This window comes from Anopheles funestus, chromosome 3RL (assembly GCF_943734845.2).
Source record: "Anopheles funestus chromosome 3RL, idAnoFuneDA-416_04, whole genome shotgun sequence".
NCBI lineage: Eukaryota > Metazoa > Arthropoda > Insecta > Diptera > Culicidae > Anopheles > Anopheles funestus.
The window spans coordinates 6,907,040-6,922,434 of NC_064599.1; the positions used below are offsets into that span (position 1 = coordinate 6,907,040).

Below are 15,395 nucleotides of genomic sequence, written 5' to 3' on the forward strand. Positions count from 1 at the left end.
ACTTCAGTTAGTAAATTTATCTCGGCGTGAATGAAAATCAGTTGTGTCAGTTCTTCTGCTGATAAATCTTGTCATCTATATCGCTCCACTAATAAACACAAAAGCCACATGAAATGATTACAGAAAATGTAATAAGTTTTATTATACCACAAATTAGGTATTAGCTTCCCTCTGGTTGCACCAAGCACGTCACGCTTCCAATTCAATTGCTGCTTCATTCGCATTTTTACTGAGGATTTTCCTTCCCCCAGTTTTCTCGCAAACACTTTGCGACTTTCACTGCTAGCTGTTAGCTCAACTAGTGTTAACCCACTTTACAATTATGCCGTAAACGCGAGCGAGCTGTATTGGGTGTTTCGCTCGCTTTTATGTTGTGTTTTCTCTTGTTAATTTGTAAAAGGAAGCTAATGTAGAGTTCGTTCTCGTATGCACACAGATACGCAGCCCTATCTTTCCTGCTACTGTGTATTCCCGTGTAATGTGTGTTTTATTCATCCTTTCCTTTAGTGCAGTCCTCTATAAAGCTGCGAATCTTTCGTACAGTCCCGTGCAGAATTTACTCGATACCGGTTCGACAGACGACCAGCGGGTTTTAGTTAACATCCTCTGCTACGTGTAGCGTTCACTTTAAGCGATCTGATGCGCCCCTTCACGCACGCTTCGTAGTGTGTGTTGCAGGCTTAGTAGGCTTTTGCTAAATAAACTTTGTTTTGTCTCTTCATGTATTGCAACTTTTTTCGAGCTTCCTTCGTTTTTCGCAGTGAAAGCATACCCCCCTATACACATGCTTACTTATCCAACCTTTTCTTTTTGCACTACTAGTCTAGTGGCCTTTAGCGTATAATTTCGCGCACCGACTTAACGAACAATCCTTCATTTAGTATTTTTGCTTCTTTTTTCCTCTTCTTTTATCGCTATAAGGTTCAATATGTATATATATATAGAGTGTATAATTAGTTCTCTTTCGGGGTGCTCCTTCATTTCATCTAATTGCAGATTTTTCTCTTGTTCGGCGTTTAGCTTCACCGTAGAACGCATCCCTTTTTTCTCTCCTTCACCACTTTGACGAGTTTAGTTCCCTCCGTTTACTCTTTTATTATTGTTTTGCATGTGTGTCTCTGTGTTTATGTATGCTTTTCCCGTTTTTCTTATGCCGTGCTGCTTTATGTTACCACCATTTTTCGTCACATTTGCTTTTTTTGTTTTGGTGTCTTTAGCTCTGTTTCACCTGTTTCTAGAGAGGAACGACGGAAGGTGCCAACATTTCTAACCGTACCAAACCATACACACGCGCGAATACGTGCCGCACACACAGACCGTGTCTTTATACGACAGTGAAAATAATATTTGATTATCAAAATATGTATATATATATTATATATATATTGTGTGTATATATCTCTCTTTCCTATCTTTTTTTTCTTCTTCATTACACTTTTTTGTTTTGTTTACTTCCTAATCTCAAGTCCTTTCACATTATCCAGATTGATAAATTTGCAAAACGTTACATTTGCGATAGAAAACAGAAAAAAGTACATGTAAAACGTTTACGCACGCGATCAGAAAACAGAGTAACAAACGTAACACAATCGATGCTGCTACAGGGGTTTTGCAAGGAAAGAAGGTGTCGGTGTAAGCAAAGAGGGATTACTTTTCCACTACTATTTACGTTTAGTCTACTAATTCTCTATCGCTTCTCGCTCACTCTCCCTGTCTCCTCTCGTACTAAACGTGCGCAGTGGAGGAAAAATTGACAATTCACAACAGTAAAGCAAAAACAATCAAACCACAAACATTCTTCCCTATTTCATACTTCATTTGTCCCTCTCCTATGAAGGATTTCGCCAGCGGATTCTTGCACAGTAGAGACGAAACTATTGTGCCGGATGAGCAAAACATGTTTTGTTGTTGGTAGGTTGTGTTGTCTTTATTATTAAGGGGGAAGAGGGGATGGGGGATGGACCTTAGAAAGTTATGATACAGAGTTCCTATGTGTGTTTGCAATGCGGCAGCATCAGTGTCACGGGATCACACAGATTGCGCCCTATGCCGTTCTCTAGTTGCATTGCGTCGACAGACGGGTTTAAATTTTGCACGTAGCTTCATTTCACACATACCCTATGCACTCGTCCTTTACACCTCAATATTACACCCTTTATCTGGCCGCCGTTCGATTGAGCTTCAGCTACACGTGCCACGATGCTTACCACTAAGTTCCATAGGATTTTCACCGTTCCCGAAGTGATCTCGCTCGATTTGCGTAGTAGCGGAGGGAAAAGGGGCAAGGGAAGGGACTTATGGCCCCCGGGGTGTTGATATACTACTTAAAAGATAATTTCTCTTCTAATAAATGATTGCTTTTGTAAGATTTCGTCGGGTTGCCTTTGCCGGGACCGGGTCGGTTGACGCGTTGAAAATCCTTTTGCGAACAGGTAGGGGCAATTAAATGAACAAAAACATTCGGCACCTGTCGAAATGTAGAGAAAAAATGGAAACGTATTATTTTTTTATAACTAACTATTATTATTACAATGCTGTAACGCTAGTGGACTCAATTTCGAGGAGAGTGAGCAACATTTTCATAGCCATTCCCTAAAAGCTTATGTATTAATAACCGAAGCTATCTTCTGTTCTATTTTTAATTTTGTGATCACTTTTCCGTTCTCTTCTGCCACGTCTAATGAATGAACACAAAGGAATCCTTAACATAATGGTGCAATAGACGCTAATTACGCTTTATTTTAATGAAAACATACAAACAAAGTCCAATACTTCTTTCTTTTCTGGACACGCACAAAATGGGATTCATGTGTTTTTTAAACGGGTCTTCGCTGACTTCTGACGCCCAGTGAACGCCCATGTAAACGCTGCCTTAAGTTCTACCCCTGTCTACGCTTTAGATGCGGCCTGGTGGTGTATGCGATAAACTGACTATCCGGCTATGTGATTATAACAAGTCTAGTAAGCCAGATTTGACAGCCGTGACCTTAGAGGTCGTTAAGCCACAAAGAAAAAGTGTCTACCCAGAACAAATACCTACTCATACTTATGATTATCCTCATGACAAATGAGAATGACAAAAACCGTCAAACAGAACAAATAACTAAACCATGAAAGACCAGCCCAAAACAATTGCTTGAATAGTTTTAGACACTAGAACGAATAGAACGACAAAAGAGACATTTAATTGTAGTCCCTTTACACGACTCCCTAACGTTATTGCTCTCTTTTCTCGCACACACATACACGCTAATACGTAAAACATACAAAAACACACACCTCACCTTACATGTCACCCCGCTTAATGCTTGGCATTCCAGGCGGAGTTGATTGGCGTCTGCGTGTTGGTGTCGACATTGGTGGCGGCCGGACCACCCGGACCACCGCCGAGGCCACCAAAGTCAGGGAAGTCCTCCAGCGACTGGGTGTTGGGTGCCGCCTTACGCTCCCACGGTGCGCCGCTCACAACGAAGCCTTGCTTGTTGGTTTGTTGGTTTGCCATCGTATCTTCCATGATCTGCGAGAAGGATGTTGGCTGGGTCGGTGCAGCCGACACGTCCTGCAGGAACTCTTCCTCCAGATTGAGCAGGTAGTCGCGGCACGCCTCTACGTTGTCCGGGGTGCCCGCGAGCGTAACCAGCGACTTGTCCGCATCATCCATGCGCGGGAAGGTAATATCCACATTGTACAGCTCCTTAATCTCGCGCAGCCGCTTGCCACGGAAACCGATGAAGCGTCGGTGCACGCGTTCGTCCAGATGGATCTCCTCCTTGTACACCGAGCTGAGCGTATCCACCATGGCTAGGATTTCGTCCCGTGCAGCCAATGCCTTCTCCTCGTAGCCCTGGATCGTGATGACGCTGTTCTGTGGATCATCCTGCTTCGGGAAGGTAATCTGCACATCGTGGTTGGCGCGTATCTTGTTGATAACCACACCACGTCGGCCAATAATCTTCTGATGGTACACGGGATCCACCTCCAGCTTGACCTCAAACGAGCGCAGTTCGCGATCCTTCCGATCCGCCTCCAGGTGCTTGATGCGCTCGGCAATCGCTTCCTTTGCCTCGGCGATGGCCGTCTTCGTACCCGTCACCTTGATGATGTCGAGCTTTTTGTCCTGCGGTGACATCTCGATATGCACATCGTACGTGTTCATCAGCTCCTTCACGTCGCGACCCTTCTGTCCAATCAGGGAACGGTGCAGATCGCACGGTACATTGATTTCCTCGGTCAGCGGAACCAACGCGAGCAGTGCTTCCTTCGCCAACTCGCATTTTTCCTCGTTGCCGCTGATTCGAACCAAATCCGAGGCACGCTGGACCGGTTCGGCTGGCTGCTGTTCGCCGGCCCCATTCACAACCGCACCAGCGTCCGTCGCATTTTCTCCAACCGGCACCGCATCGCCGTTGCCATTCTGCTGCTGTGCCGGATCGACCGCAGCTGGGGCCACGTCCATATTGTTGGCGGTGCCACGCTCCGGGAATCGAATGTTAACACCAAACTCGGACGTGATAGCCTGCACCTTTGAGCCACCACGGCGCATAATTATACGATGGTGGCGGGCAGGAATGTAGCACTCGATCGTAACCATCGACTCGAGCTCCTGCACGATCTCCATGATGCGCTGCTTGGCCGGTTCGATGCAGTCTTTCGGGCCCTTTAGCTTGACGCGATCGTTACGATCGTCACGGTCCATGCGCGGGAACGAAATCGACATGCCGCCGCATTCCTCCTCGATACGATGCAACACTTTGCCACGGTTCGAGATGAAGTGTTTGTGGTACTTCGGAAGGACGATCATTTCATCCTCGACGATGTTATCGATGTTCTTGATAATTGCTTCCAGATCAGCCTTCGCCTCCTCGACCTGTTCCTTTTTGCCGATAATCGTGATTACTTCGTTGTCCTGATCGTTAACACCTGCAAGAAAGAATGATCGTACGATCACCATCAGTTCCGCTCATCTACCATTCCCGTCACCACGGTAAAAGGTAACGATACATACCTGGGAAGATGACCCGAGCACCGGTCTTGTCACGAATCTTCTTAATGGAAGCACCATTCTTGCCGATCAGATACTTGTGATGCTGCGTCTTGGCACGGATCTGCACCGAGTAGGACGACAGCTCCTTCTCGCTGGCCAGCTCTAGCAGCTGCTGCCTGGCACGCTCCACATCCTCCTTCGGGCCGCGAATCACCACCTTGTCACTCTTGGCATCCGAGTTCGGGAATTTGATCGAAACACCGCCACATTCCTCCATGATGGAGTTAATCAGCATACCACCTGTTCCGATCAGCGAGAAATGATGCTTGGCCGGGATCGTCACCTCCTCCGACACAATGTTGGACATCTCGTTCTGGATCTTCTGGATGCGGTCGCGCGCCTCATTTACATTCTCGCGCTTGCCGGTGATCAGGATCACCTCGTTCGTATCACTCTCGGACGGCAAATCGATCTTGGTCTGCGTTTCGTCGCGGATCTTCTTGATGTTGGCGCCACCCTTGCCGACGATGTACTTAAAGAACTGCTTGAACACCGGCACCTCCAGCACAAACGAGTTCTTCTGCAGCTCCTTCACGTACTGCGTCAGATATTTGTGACACCGGTCGACGTCCTCCTTCATGCCGCGGATCTTCACGATGTCCGACTTGTCGTTCGGGCCGGGAAAAACGATCTGCACCTGGTTGTGCTTTTCGCGTATCTCGCGAATCGTTTCACCCTTCGCACCGATGATCGTCTTGAACAGCCGGTGATCGATGATGATCGATTCCTCCTTTTCGTTTTCCCATTTCGCAATCTTCTCCAGCAGCTCCTGTTGCGCCTTGGCCACACCCTCGATCGGGCCCTCGATACGGATCGGTTTGGCACCCTTCTCGTCGATGTTGATCTGCACGTCGTACTCCTCCTTCATGCGGTTGATGTTGGAGCCCGCCTTACCGATGATGTGCTTGCAGTGTACCGGATCGACCACCATCTCGGCCAGCCGCAGCCGGCCGGTCAAATCGTTCACCATCGTTTGCAGCTCCTCGGCAGCGATCAGCACCTGTTCCGGCGGTCCATCGATCTTGATCTTGTCCTCGCTAAACTCCACATGCACGTTCGGATGCTTGACGGAGAACTCCTTGATATGACCACCTTCGCGACCGATGATGTACTTGTGGATCCACTGCGGACACTCGAGCACCTCCGTGCGAATCGAGTGCGCCTTCTGGTACACCACGTTCAGCGCATTGCCCAGCTTGTCCTGGGGACCGCGCAGCGTAATCGTATCGCTGGGCGAATCGCTCGGCGGCATCTCCACAGAGACGCCCGTCGTCTGCAGTATCTCCTGGATGGTGGATCCGCGCGGTCCGTACACGTATCTGTGCTGCGCTCGTACCACCTCCACCGCGACGGACGTACACTTCTTCTCCATCTCCTTGTAGATGGCTTCGATGCGTGCTTTCGCCGCCAGTACGCCCTCCTTCTCGCCCGTGATGATGATCTCGTCCTTCTGCACCGATTGTGGCGGCACATTGATCTTCGCGCCCGTTTCCTCCATCATCTTCTGCAGATTCTCACCGTACGCGCCCAGTACGAACGGATGGTAGATTTTCGGCACGTTGAACCGCTCGAACGCCTTGCGCGACTGCTCGTCCGACATCGTGCGGATCTCATGTTCCGCCTTCTCGATGCCCTCCTTCGTACCGAGTATGGTGATCGCATCGGATTCGTCACTAATGCGCGGCACATTGATCTTGGTCGCGGTCGTGCGTTCCAGCTCGCGCAAACGATCACCCTTCTTGCCGAGAATCCAGCGATGGTGCTCGCGCGGGATGTTGATCGTCTTGCTTGCCTGCGTCTGGAAGTGTACCCGAATTTTGCGGCGAGCCTCGAGCACTTCATGCACCTTACCCGTCACCAGGAACGTCAGCGAATGGTCCTTGCCGCTCGAGATCTCGATGTGTGCATTCGTTTCCTTCATGATCGATTGGCACGTGCGCAGCGACTCGCCCTCGCCGAACTTGTCCGAGTCGTACTTGCGCTCGCCGGACGCGACGATAAACACCTGCGTCACGATCGAGCTGCCGACGCGCATGTTCTGCGTGGCCGGCGACAAGGTGCTGTTAAAGCGCGGCGGCTCACTCTCCGGCAGTGCCGGGAACAGATCATCGTAGCAGGGTGTCGTTGCCGGTCCCGAACCGTTGTTCTCGTAGCCCGCGTTACCGGCCCCCGCCAACAACTGCTGCTGATCCATTCCTGCCATTGGGTTTGTTGAATCCTCCATCCTTACTGCCTGTCCGCTTGTTGTTACTGCTCAGAAAGAAAAGTCCTATTTCGTTGCAAGTTTTTACAGTACAACTGGAAAGGAAGAGAAATGTCAACAAGAATTAGTAACACATATTAGTAACACCGTTTGGAGCGTAAATGAAACGCACAAGTGATGGTAATACTATGTAAAACACCCATCTTTCTATTACTTTTTTATACAGCCAACCTCTTCCGAAGCACCCAAATAGTCGAAACATCACCCCTAAACTATAAGGGGGCCCGAAACGACCAATTAACAATTTCGTCATCCACTCTACTGTCGTTCCAATCTACCGCGCGTTCCCTACGCTACGATCAAGCACTTTTTCATCTATCTTTCCCCGATAAGTGAGAACACGATTGTGCGTGTGCGTAGTAGTGATTTCCGTGTTAATTGCGCTTAAGAAGATCTTTCATTCCTCTGCGGACACAACACACTTTATGCTTGTTTGTTGTGCAGTGAACGTCTCGCAGTGTACCAATCCGTGGACATGTGTGTAAAGAATGAAGACTATGCACTGTGTACCTTCCTTCACTGCGGAGGCTAGAGCATTCCCAGCGTGGAACAGTTGTGACCCCAAAAACCATTTGTACGCAACGGATACATAAGAACCGTAACGAAGTGGCCGATCGTTCTACGTGGTCCATAGAGGAAGAGGAAAAAAACAACAACCGAGACTAGTTTAGACAGAGCGCATAATGATGCTTCTCTCGCTATGTTTTATTCTGTCCTTCTCTTGCTTTGTCATGTTGTTTGGGGGTTTCCCTGTGAATAGCGCTACTTTTACTGCTCCCATTTCCCTAGTTTTACGTACACACACACGCACACAAATGGGAAACTACTTTTAGGCACGTTGCGGCAGATATATTTTCTAACTAAAAATTATGTATGTGCCAGTGCCACTGCCCAGTGCAGCATACTAGTGCGCGCACCAGTTACAATGTGGCGTGGCAAAGAGGGAACTGCACGTATACTTGTTCGATTACCAAACGCATTGAAATCTATTTCAATAAACAACTTGGATTGTATTTCAAGTTTTTTAAATATAGATAACTTTCATGGTAACGTACACAAACTTTCATTAAATCTCATCAAGTCCAAAGCAATATGATTCTTCATAATCTTTTCAAAAGCTTTTTAGTCAAATTATTAAAAATTCGTATTTAACTAATAATCATAGAATGTGTCTTTTTTCAAAAGAAAACAACACATCGGCCTTTAGGAAAAATGCAACGTTGTTGTATTTATTTTACACACACGATAAGCTTATTATTATTGCTCAACCGTATCGAAAGGATCATCTCATCGGTTATCAATATAGGAGCGAAACGTAACAATATCAAAATGAAAACCATCTACGTTTAAAACAATGTGGTCAATGAGAGTGTAAAATCGAAAAAAAATCCCGTTGTAAAGGTGATCGTACACCCATCATATCGTACCGGCAGGCAACCAATTGCGAACCTCTACGGCCCAGAAAAGGCCGGCGTCCAACCTCGGCAGTGGCCAGCAGCGTTAAGTAATCGCCGGAGGCTGATAAGCTGACCGGAGCCAATCAGAGCGGCAAGCAATAACACCCGCACCCTATCTTCCTCTTCCACCCAAGGACAGTGTTATGTGTCGATGTGTGTGTTGATAGAGCATTATGCTGACGTTGATAATTGTGGTTCAGCGAAAAATCGGGCGCTAGTGATATTCTTATCACTAGCGAGGAGTTGGCGGTGATTGGTTGCTGAGCGCAGAAGGCGCTTCGACCGAACGACGGCATCCTGCTGCCAACGCAGCATCTTGGCGGCATATCGTTCTTCCACCCAGTGACCGGGGTGATACTATTTGGGCAGACGATCCGCTGACGGCTTAACGTGATGGTTTTGCGCACGTGGCAGCAGCAGCATCATCCATCGTGTTAATGCACTTCAGTCAACATGGGGTAACGCTGTGCGCATCTCGGTGGTTTGGTGACTAAAAGAGAAATTTCAAAAGCATTTTCTAGTAATGGAACAATTTCATCTAGAACCCGGATCTTCCACGGGAAGGAATTATTTCCCTGGTGTACCAAAAGGGGAGGGAAAGAGTTTCACTGTTCGTACGCTTGCATCGACAGATTTGTCTTTCGCTATGCATTTATACCCGTGTGTGTTATTGCGTGTTATTGGTTCTCGCCCAAGCGCAAAGCTCCAAGGGTGGAATGGAACAAAACACGATTAAGGGAAACAGCGAGAAATGCGAAAAACGTAAAGAGTGGAACGTACTGGACGCGGCTGAAAATTCAGTGCTCCTAACGGTGTTTCAGGTTATGTTTTGATTCGCTTGATTCGAAAGACACGCGGGGTTCGCGGAGTATGTGAGCCCTTCTTTCCGCCCACCCATTGCGGTGCATGGTCAACAAACCAAAGGAAGCGGTTCACCATCGAAAAGACATGTATTCATTCTAGCCTTTTCCCACCTAGAATGGTCTGCCGATGTTGCCTTCCCGTTTCCGTTCCAGCCATGCAGCCAGAGCGGATGAACGCGTATATACACGTCGTCAGGTGGGTTCATTACCGTCGGTGCAGTTGTTTTGCTTTTCTCAAGAAAGATAGACAAGAACGGGACGTGCGTGACGACGAGAGAACGGTACGGAGAACGCGAGTGCGTAAACGAAAGCACCAGAAACAAAAGAATAAGCAGAACAACAACAGAAAAAACACGCACACCTCACGTAATCGGGGCCTTCTATCGACGTGTCATTCGCTTTCGCTCTGTTGCTATCCTTTTCTCGCGTTTCGCTGTTTCGTTTCTCTGCAGCCAGCCAACGCATTCCGATGGCGTCTTGAGAGGGAGAGCAGCAACAAAAAAAGGAAATTAAATTAAAAAAAAACACCCCACTTTCAGGAAAGTTTTTCGTTCACTTCCCAATGAAATGATTGCAATTAAAAATTAGGCAATTAGCGCTTGATTTCCATAGCGGGAAAAGCGAGACAAAATATGCCGGTGAAAACACTGAACCGAGACCCGCGATTATAGCGTTCGCGAGTTTTGACCTGTCAATTGCGACGTAGAGATAAATACTGCCACCATTCGTATTTCTCTCGATCTTTTCTCAAACGAAGAGAATTTCAGATGTTTTGTGTCGTTTTTTTTGCTATATTCTGGTACGTAAAGACCTAACTCATATGATGAAGATCAACCGTCTGGGTTGACTATTCCTTCACAGCTTAAATCAAACAAGAACAAATCACACGTCGACAAAAATCCGCGACAACCCGCGATTGTATCCACACACAAACACATTACACCCATTCATCCAAATAACGAACTGCGGCTCTCGATGGCGGCGATTGTGTTAGTTTTGTTCCCCGGCACCTTGTACAACTCTTTGCGTGTGTTCTTTACTCAGCAGTTAATCCCTTTTTTCATTGTTGTCTCGATCGAACACACACACACACGCACCGCTACGATGGTGCAGACTTATGAAGAATGAGGTTAAAACCCCCCAGCACGTTAACATTAGTGGAAAACGTCGGCCCTTCCAAAAAGCTTCCACCGAACGTTTTACAGTATCTTAGCAACATAGAAATTACTTGAGCTCTACTGTCAACTATTCATGTTCATACTTACTGTACTGCGTTTATCAAAGATCCGGGATTAGATGGGGGTTGTTCTCGTTAGAGACTCCAGTTTGCTGCACTTGGCTTTGACCTTTGACGGTAGAGCGGAGACATAAAACAGGATTCACCACACACGCACACGTTTGTAGCACAGTTAGAAACACGTATTTCACAACCGATTGAGCAGCATATGAAAGAGAAGAACAATAAAATTAGATACAAATCCTTCCCTTTTAACGTGGGATGTTCCGCATTTTTGCACTCCCTTATACAACACACCCCACCAAGCTGAATGTTTTCGAATTATGATTGAACCTATCGCTTCCAGCTTTTGCACTGATGTGAACAAACTCGGCCTTTTTTTCTCCAACTTACACCCGTCTGTTGTGATTTTTTTTACACCCTTTCGCACAGCCTCCTGTTATGAAAGGATAGTCTGACAGTTCAACTGACAGATCGTACTCGTAGAAAAACAACACAAACCGAAAGAGAAATGAGTTCGTTCGCACAAAAGCCGAAAAGGATATCAAAACACAAACAAGAGCTGAATCCCTGCGTGGATATCCGTGTGTGTGTGTGTGTCTCCTTCTGCCATTAACCTCTGTTGGCTTAACGTACACACACTCACACACATACTTACACGCATGCACAATTGCATGACACTGTAAACAGTTTCTATCACCTTCTGCCACTATAAGGCAAGAGCGAGATAGACACGTGGACCGTGTGACAGCAAGTGAATGCGCGCCCTGCCTGGCGAACCCGTAGGAGTAAACGAAATAGTTGACCGAGCCTAAAAACAAGCGGGACAGAAAGAGAGCGAACGATAAGCTCGACCACGTTTTTTCGATCAAATTGTGCCCGGTTATTTTCGGGATGAATTTCATACCACTTTATTATGGTAGGACGCATATGTTTTGACTCAAATCGTAGAAAAACGTCAGAGTCTGGGGAATGGTCTTTTTGCAATGAAATACTTGCACTTTTATTTGGGTTTTTGCAACATCTCTTTTATGTCTCGCTGTGTATTTGATAAGTGCCAAAAAGGAATTAACTGCAATCGCAATATTTATTTGCGTATTTGCGTATCCGTTGCAAGAAAACCAGCAGATCGAAAGTTACAACAAAATAGGACACACCAATTGCCCGATCGAGATCGACTGCAAATTGCGACACCTTTTTTCTTTGGACGTTCTTCCTCGAGCATAACATGACACGCGCCCAGATAGAGCGAGCGAGATAGCAGACATCAGGTATCTAGGGGAGAAGGCAATAGATCAGAAGAGGAGGTCAGGACCCACACAGCGCCACAGCAGCAATATGGTTCGGCGGAATGGTGTCCCTCCCGACCCACGATCGGATGCGACAATTTGAAGGGCATTGCGAGCGCAAGCTAAACAACCCTTCCGGAAAACTGTTCGGAAAACCGGATCCTGATAGCAAAGCATTTTTCGTTCACAAATCGCCCCGTCTAAATAACGATGACGCGTCTCTTGCTGAAGACCTGAACCGGAATTTTTACCACACGCACATACCGCACACACACACGCGCGCACATACACTCACACACAAGCATATACTTCTAAGAAGGTTGCTTTTTCGATGGACCCTCGATCTGGTTTTCCGAATATTTGTTCTAATTTCACAGGCAGACGAAAGCACTGCCCGGAAAAGACGGATACACCATTTAACACGCGGTGGCGTGTCACTTTTTCACCCGGTAAGACAGCACAATATCGCACATTGAAGATGTGGCAGAAGAAGGAGCAGGACCGATCTCGCGGCTGCTGCTACTGTTTCACCACCGGTTTCGGAAGTAGTGTTCGAACGCAATGTGTGTCTGCCGACGAGACAAATCCGTACACCGGGTGTTTTTGGGAGTGCAAAATTACGCAAAATCCGTGCACGATCTAAACGGCACACGTTGGAAAACGCAAAATCTCACGGGTAAAAAACTCGGCGCAGATAACAGAACAGCCTTCTCGAGCCACGCACTTATACAAGTATGTGATGAGTTGTACGGTTCAAAGAATTCCCGGACATTCGAACGGCACGGATTATGCGTTCGGGAAAAATGCACCACCATCTCGGGCAGAATTCAACCCTCGTGCTTGTAAACACAGATGCCGAATGGAGCCGAAGTTTCAGCCAAGGTTGGTAAGGTTTGAAATGACTGTTGAACGTCATCAATTAAATCTCGAAATATCTATCGGTGTAACACCGTGTTCTGTGTCGCGAAATATGTACAACTCATGCCAAAGAAATTCAGTCTTTGGATAAATCCTTTCTGCAGAACCAAAGCACATGTAACAGATATATAAATATAACTAAATTTTCTTTTTTCAAAGAGGCAAAGCTGGAGTTGACTTCTAACTAACGGATTAAGTTAACATATTTCATAAAACAAGGCACTGGAAAAACTAAAAAAAGATGTAAAATTCTTTAACTGGTTATGCAATTTGCAGTGGAACATCGGTTAACTTAGTTAATTTAACTAGCGGCCTTAAATTTCTTTTTTATTCGCGTGCTGGTTCAGTGTTTTGACTCAACGACGGGTGTGCGTGTAATAAATTAAATTAGATCTTTTTAGAGCACAACAAGAACTACGAAGCGACAGACTCGTAGTTTTAGTTCATTCGCAAAAAGGAGGAGTAAAAGCATAATGATGCTATGAAAGGGACACGAAATTAGTACATTAGTCATTTGATCCTTCTCTTCTGGAAGAGTTTACGAACGTGCAGTTTCCACTTTCCGCTTATAATTTCTCTGTGGGAATGTCATTTTACTCTACGAGACTTTGCTATGGAACATCAGCAAAAGTTATCTAAAGATTCGTGATGCAGTTGGCAGCAGAAAGTCAAGGTTCACTGCGTCAAACAGGATTTCCTTCAATGGGATGAGTTTCGTTTGTAGTGAAGCTATAGCGTGTAGAATTTATTGCTTTAATCTGCGAAGAAAATTGATACTTAGCTCAAAGTGCCTTCTGAACACTACACTTGAGATGGTATTTTGATCTACCAAATGGAAGCTATATTCCTGTTACTTAAAAATTACATAAAGTAAATGCAACATCCATATCAGGTTGTAGGAAACCACAATCTATTTTCATTTATAAGACAATATTTAAAAAAAAACATTGTTTACGAATTCGCATACGGTATGCAGATGCAACAAGGTGATTAATTTGGACCTTGTTTGTTTATTTTAGGTACACTCCCACTCTTCTATACATATTGACAATACCTCGTCATCCCACATATACCGAAAATATGGAATATAAAGAAAACGGTCCTATTTGTCAAAGACCCAATTTACATACCCACCTCATATCGGCGCTATTCTGCGAAAAACATTTACTCGTACTCCCACACTCCTAAATAAAAACCACAACCGAACGCCCTACGGTTTGGTAACAACAGAGAAAAAGCCAAGAAAATTCAGCATGAATCCTTATGCTAACGATCAGCGCTTTTAAAAAATCAATAAAAAACCAGCTATTTGAACCGTATGATCAACCAATTGCAGAAGCAACAGTGCGTAACAAAAGCATCTTAAAGTGCAACCAGGCGCCTCCATCGAAAATAATCGTTTGGGAAGGAGTGATGGTCTATAATAATTCAAGCGTTCATTCCTCCAGTAGCTGACGCAGATAGAAATGATTTTTGAAATGTGAATATTAAAATTACATGCTCAATCTTTTAGCTAGTTGGTTGGTTGAAAAGATTATATTCAAATATTTTGAGCACATTAAAAACATCGCGATACGTTAAGGTTAGATCCATTAGTTCGATTTATTTTTCACACGTGTTGTGCAGATTAAATGTAATGAAAATTACTCACAATTTTTTGTAATAGGTATTAAAACACTCAAGTAAAATAATATAATAGCTGTATAATACAGCAACATTTTATGTCCGTAATGAGACCACTGTGTGCTTTATAATAGGCTACTTGGTTTCGCTTTCATCTTTCATTGAAGTGACTTCCGCTGTAGTCACTTTCGGCTTTCCGCGATGCAGTTTCGAGGGCAACTTTACATGGCCTACTTTAACCTGCTTTCGTTTATTAGCAGCTTCCTGCCCTTCAGTGGGAACGGTGAGCTTTACTCTAGCGGTTCTTTTGTACGTCGTTGATCTTGATGATTCCGTCATTGAGCTTTGCTTTGCTTTCGTATCGTCATTTAACTTTTGCTTGCGTTTCTTGTGTATTGTACTTTGATTATCTCCGGTTTTGTTTAAGTTACGTTTTGTTAGTGTTTGCTTTCGTGTCTCTGATGGATGCTGCCATTTTACTCGTTTTTTATCATGACTTGTTAATTGTTTAGCTTTGCGATTGTGAGAATTTTGTATTTCCACTCGTGTTTCCGTTATCGGTGGAGACTTTTTCACTCTTAAATTAAGTCTATTGGACACTGTGTCAATCGATGATGTGGAACGTGTTGGTATAAAGTACTTCGGCACTGATGTAGTGCTAGTGGCATGCTTTTTGTTATTTTTTTGTCGAGATTTGGGAC

At 45.5% G+C, this 15,395-nt stretch overlaps 1 protein-coding gene across 2 annotated transcripts; it reads right to left on the reverse strand.

Annotated features, from left to right (window-relative positions):
• Positions 1–117: 117 nt before the first annotated feature.
• LOC125769902 (vigilin) lies at positions 118–12,936 on the reverse strand. Of its 2 annotated transcripts, none has more exons than XM_049438939.1 (5): positions 12,828–12,936; positions 10,893–10,973; positions 5,006–7,342; positions 3,285–4,920; positions 118–2,467 (listed from the first exon to the last, which is right to left on the reverse strand). In XM_049438939.1, exons 3-4 carry the CDS (start codon positions 7,266–7,268, stop codon positions 3,302–3,304), a joined length of 3,882 nt encoding a protein of 1,293 aa, XP_049294896.1. In that variant the 5' UTR covers positions 7,269–7,342; positions 10,893–10,973; positions 12,828–12,936; the 3' UTR covers positions 118–2,467; positions 3,285–3,301. The 2 variants fall into 2 exon arrangements, with proteins under 2 accessions (XP_049294896.1, XP_049294897.1); XM_049438940.1 differs by having other exon boundaries at positions 3,280–4,920.
• Between the last annotated feature and the right edge of the window lie 2,459 nt (positions 12,937–15,395).

Bases quoted from the DNA above. Each gene is read 5' to 3' on its own strand.
- LOC125769902 (XM_049438939.1), bottom strand. From the start codon at position 7,268: ATGGAGGATTCAACAAACCCAATGGCAGGAATGGATCAGCAGCAGTTG. The intron at 4,921-5,005 runs GTATGTATCGTT...TCTTTCTTGCAG, and splicing joins TGCTCGGGTCATCTTCCCAG to GTGTTAACGATCAGGACAAC.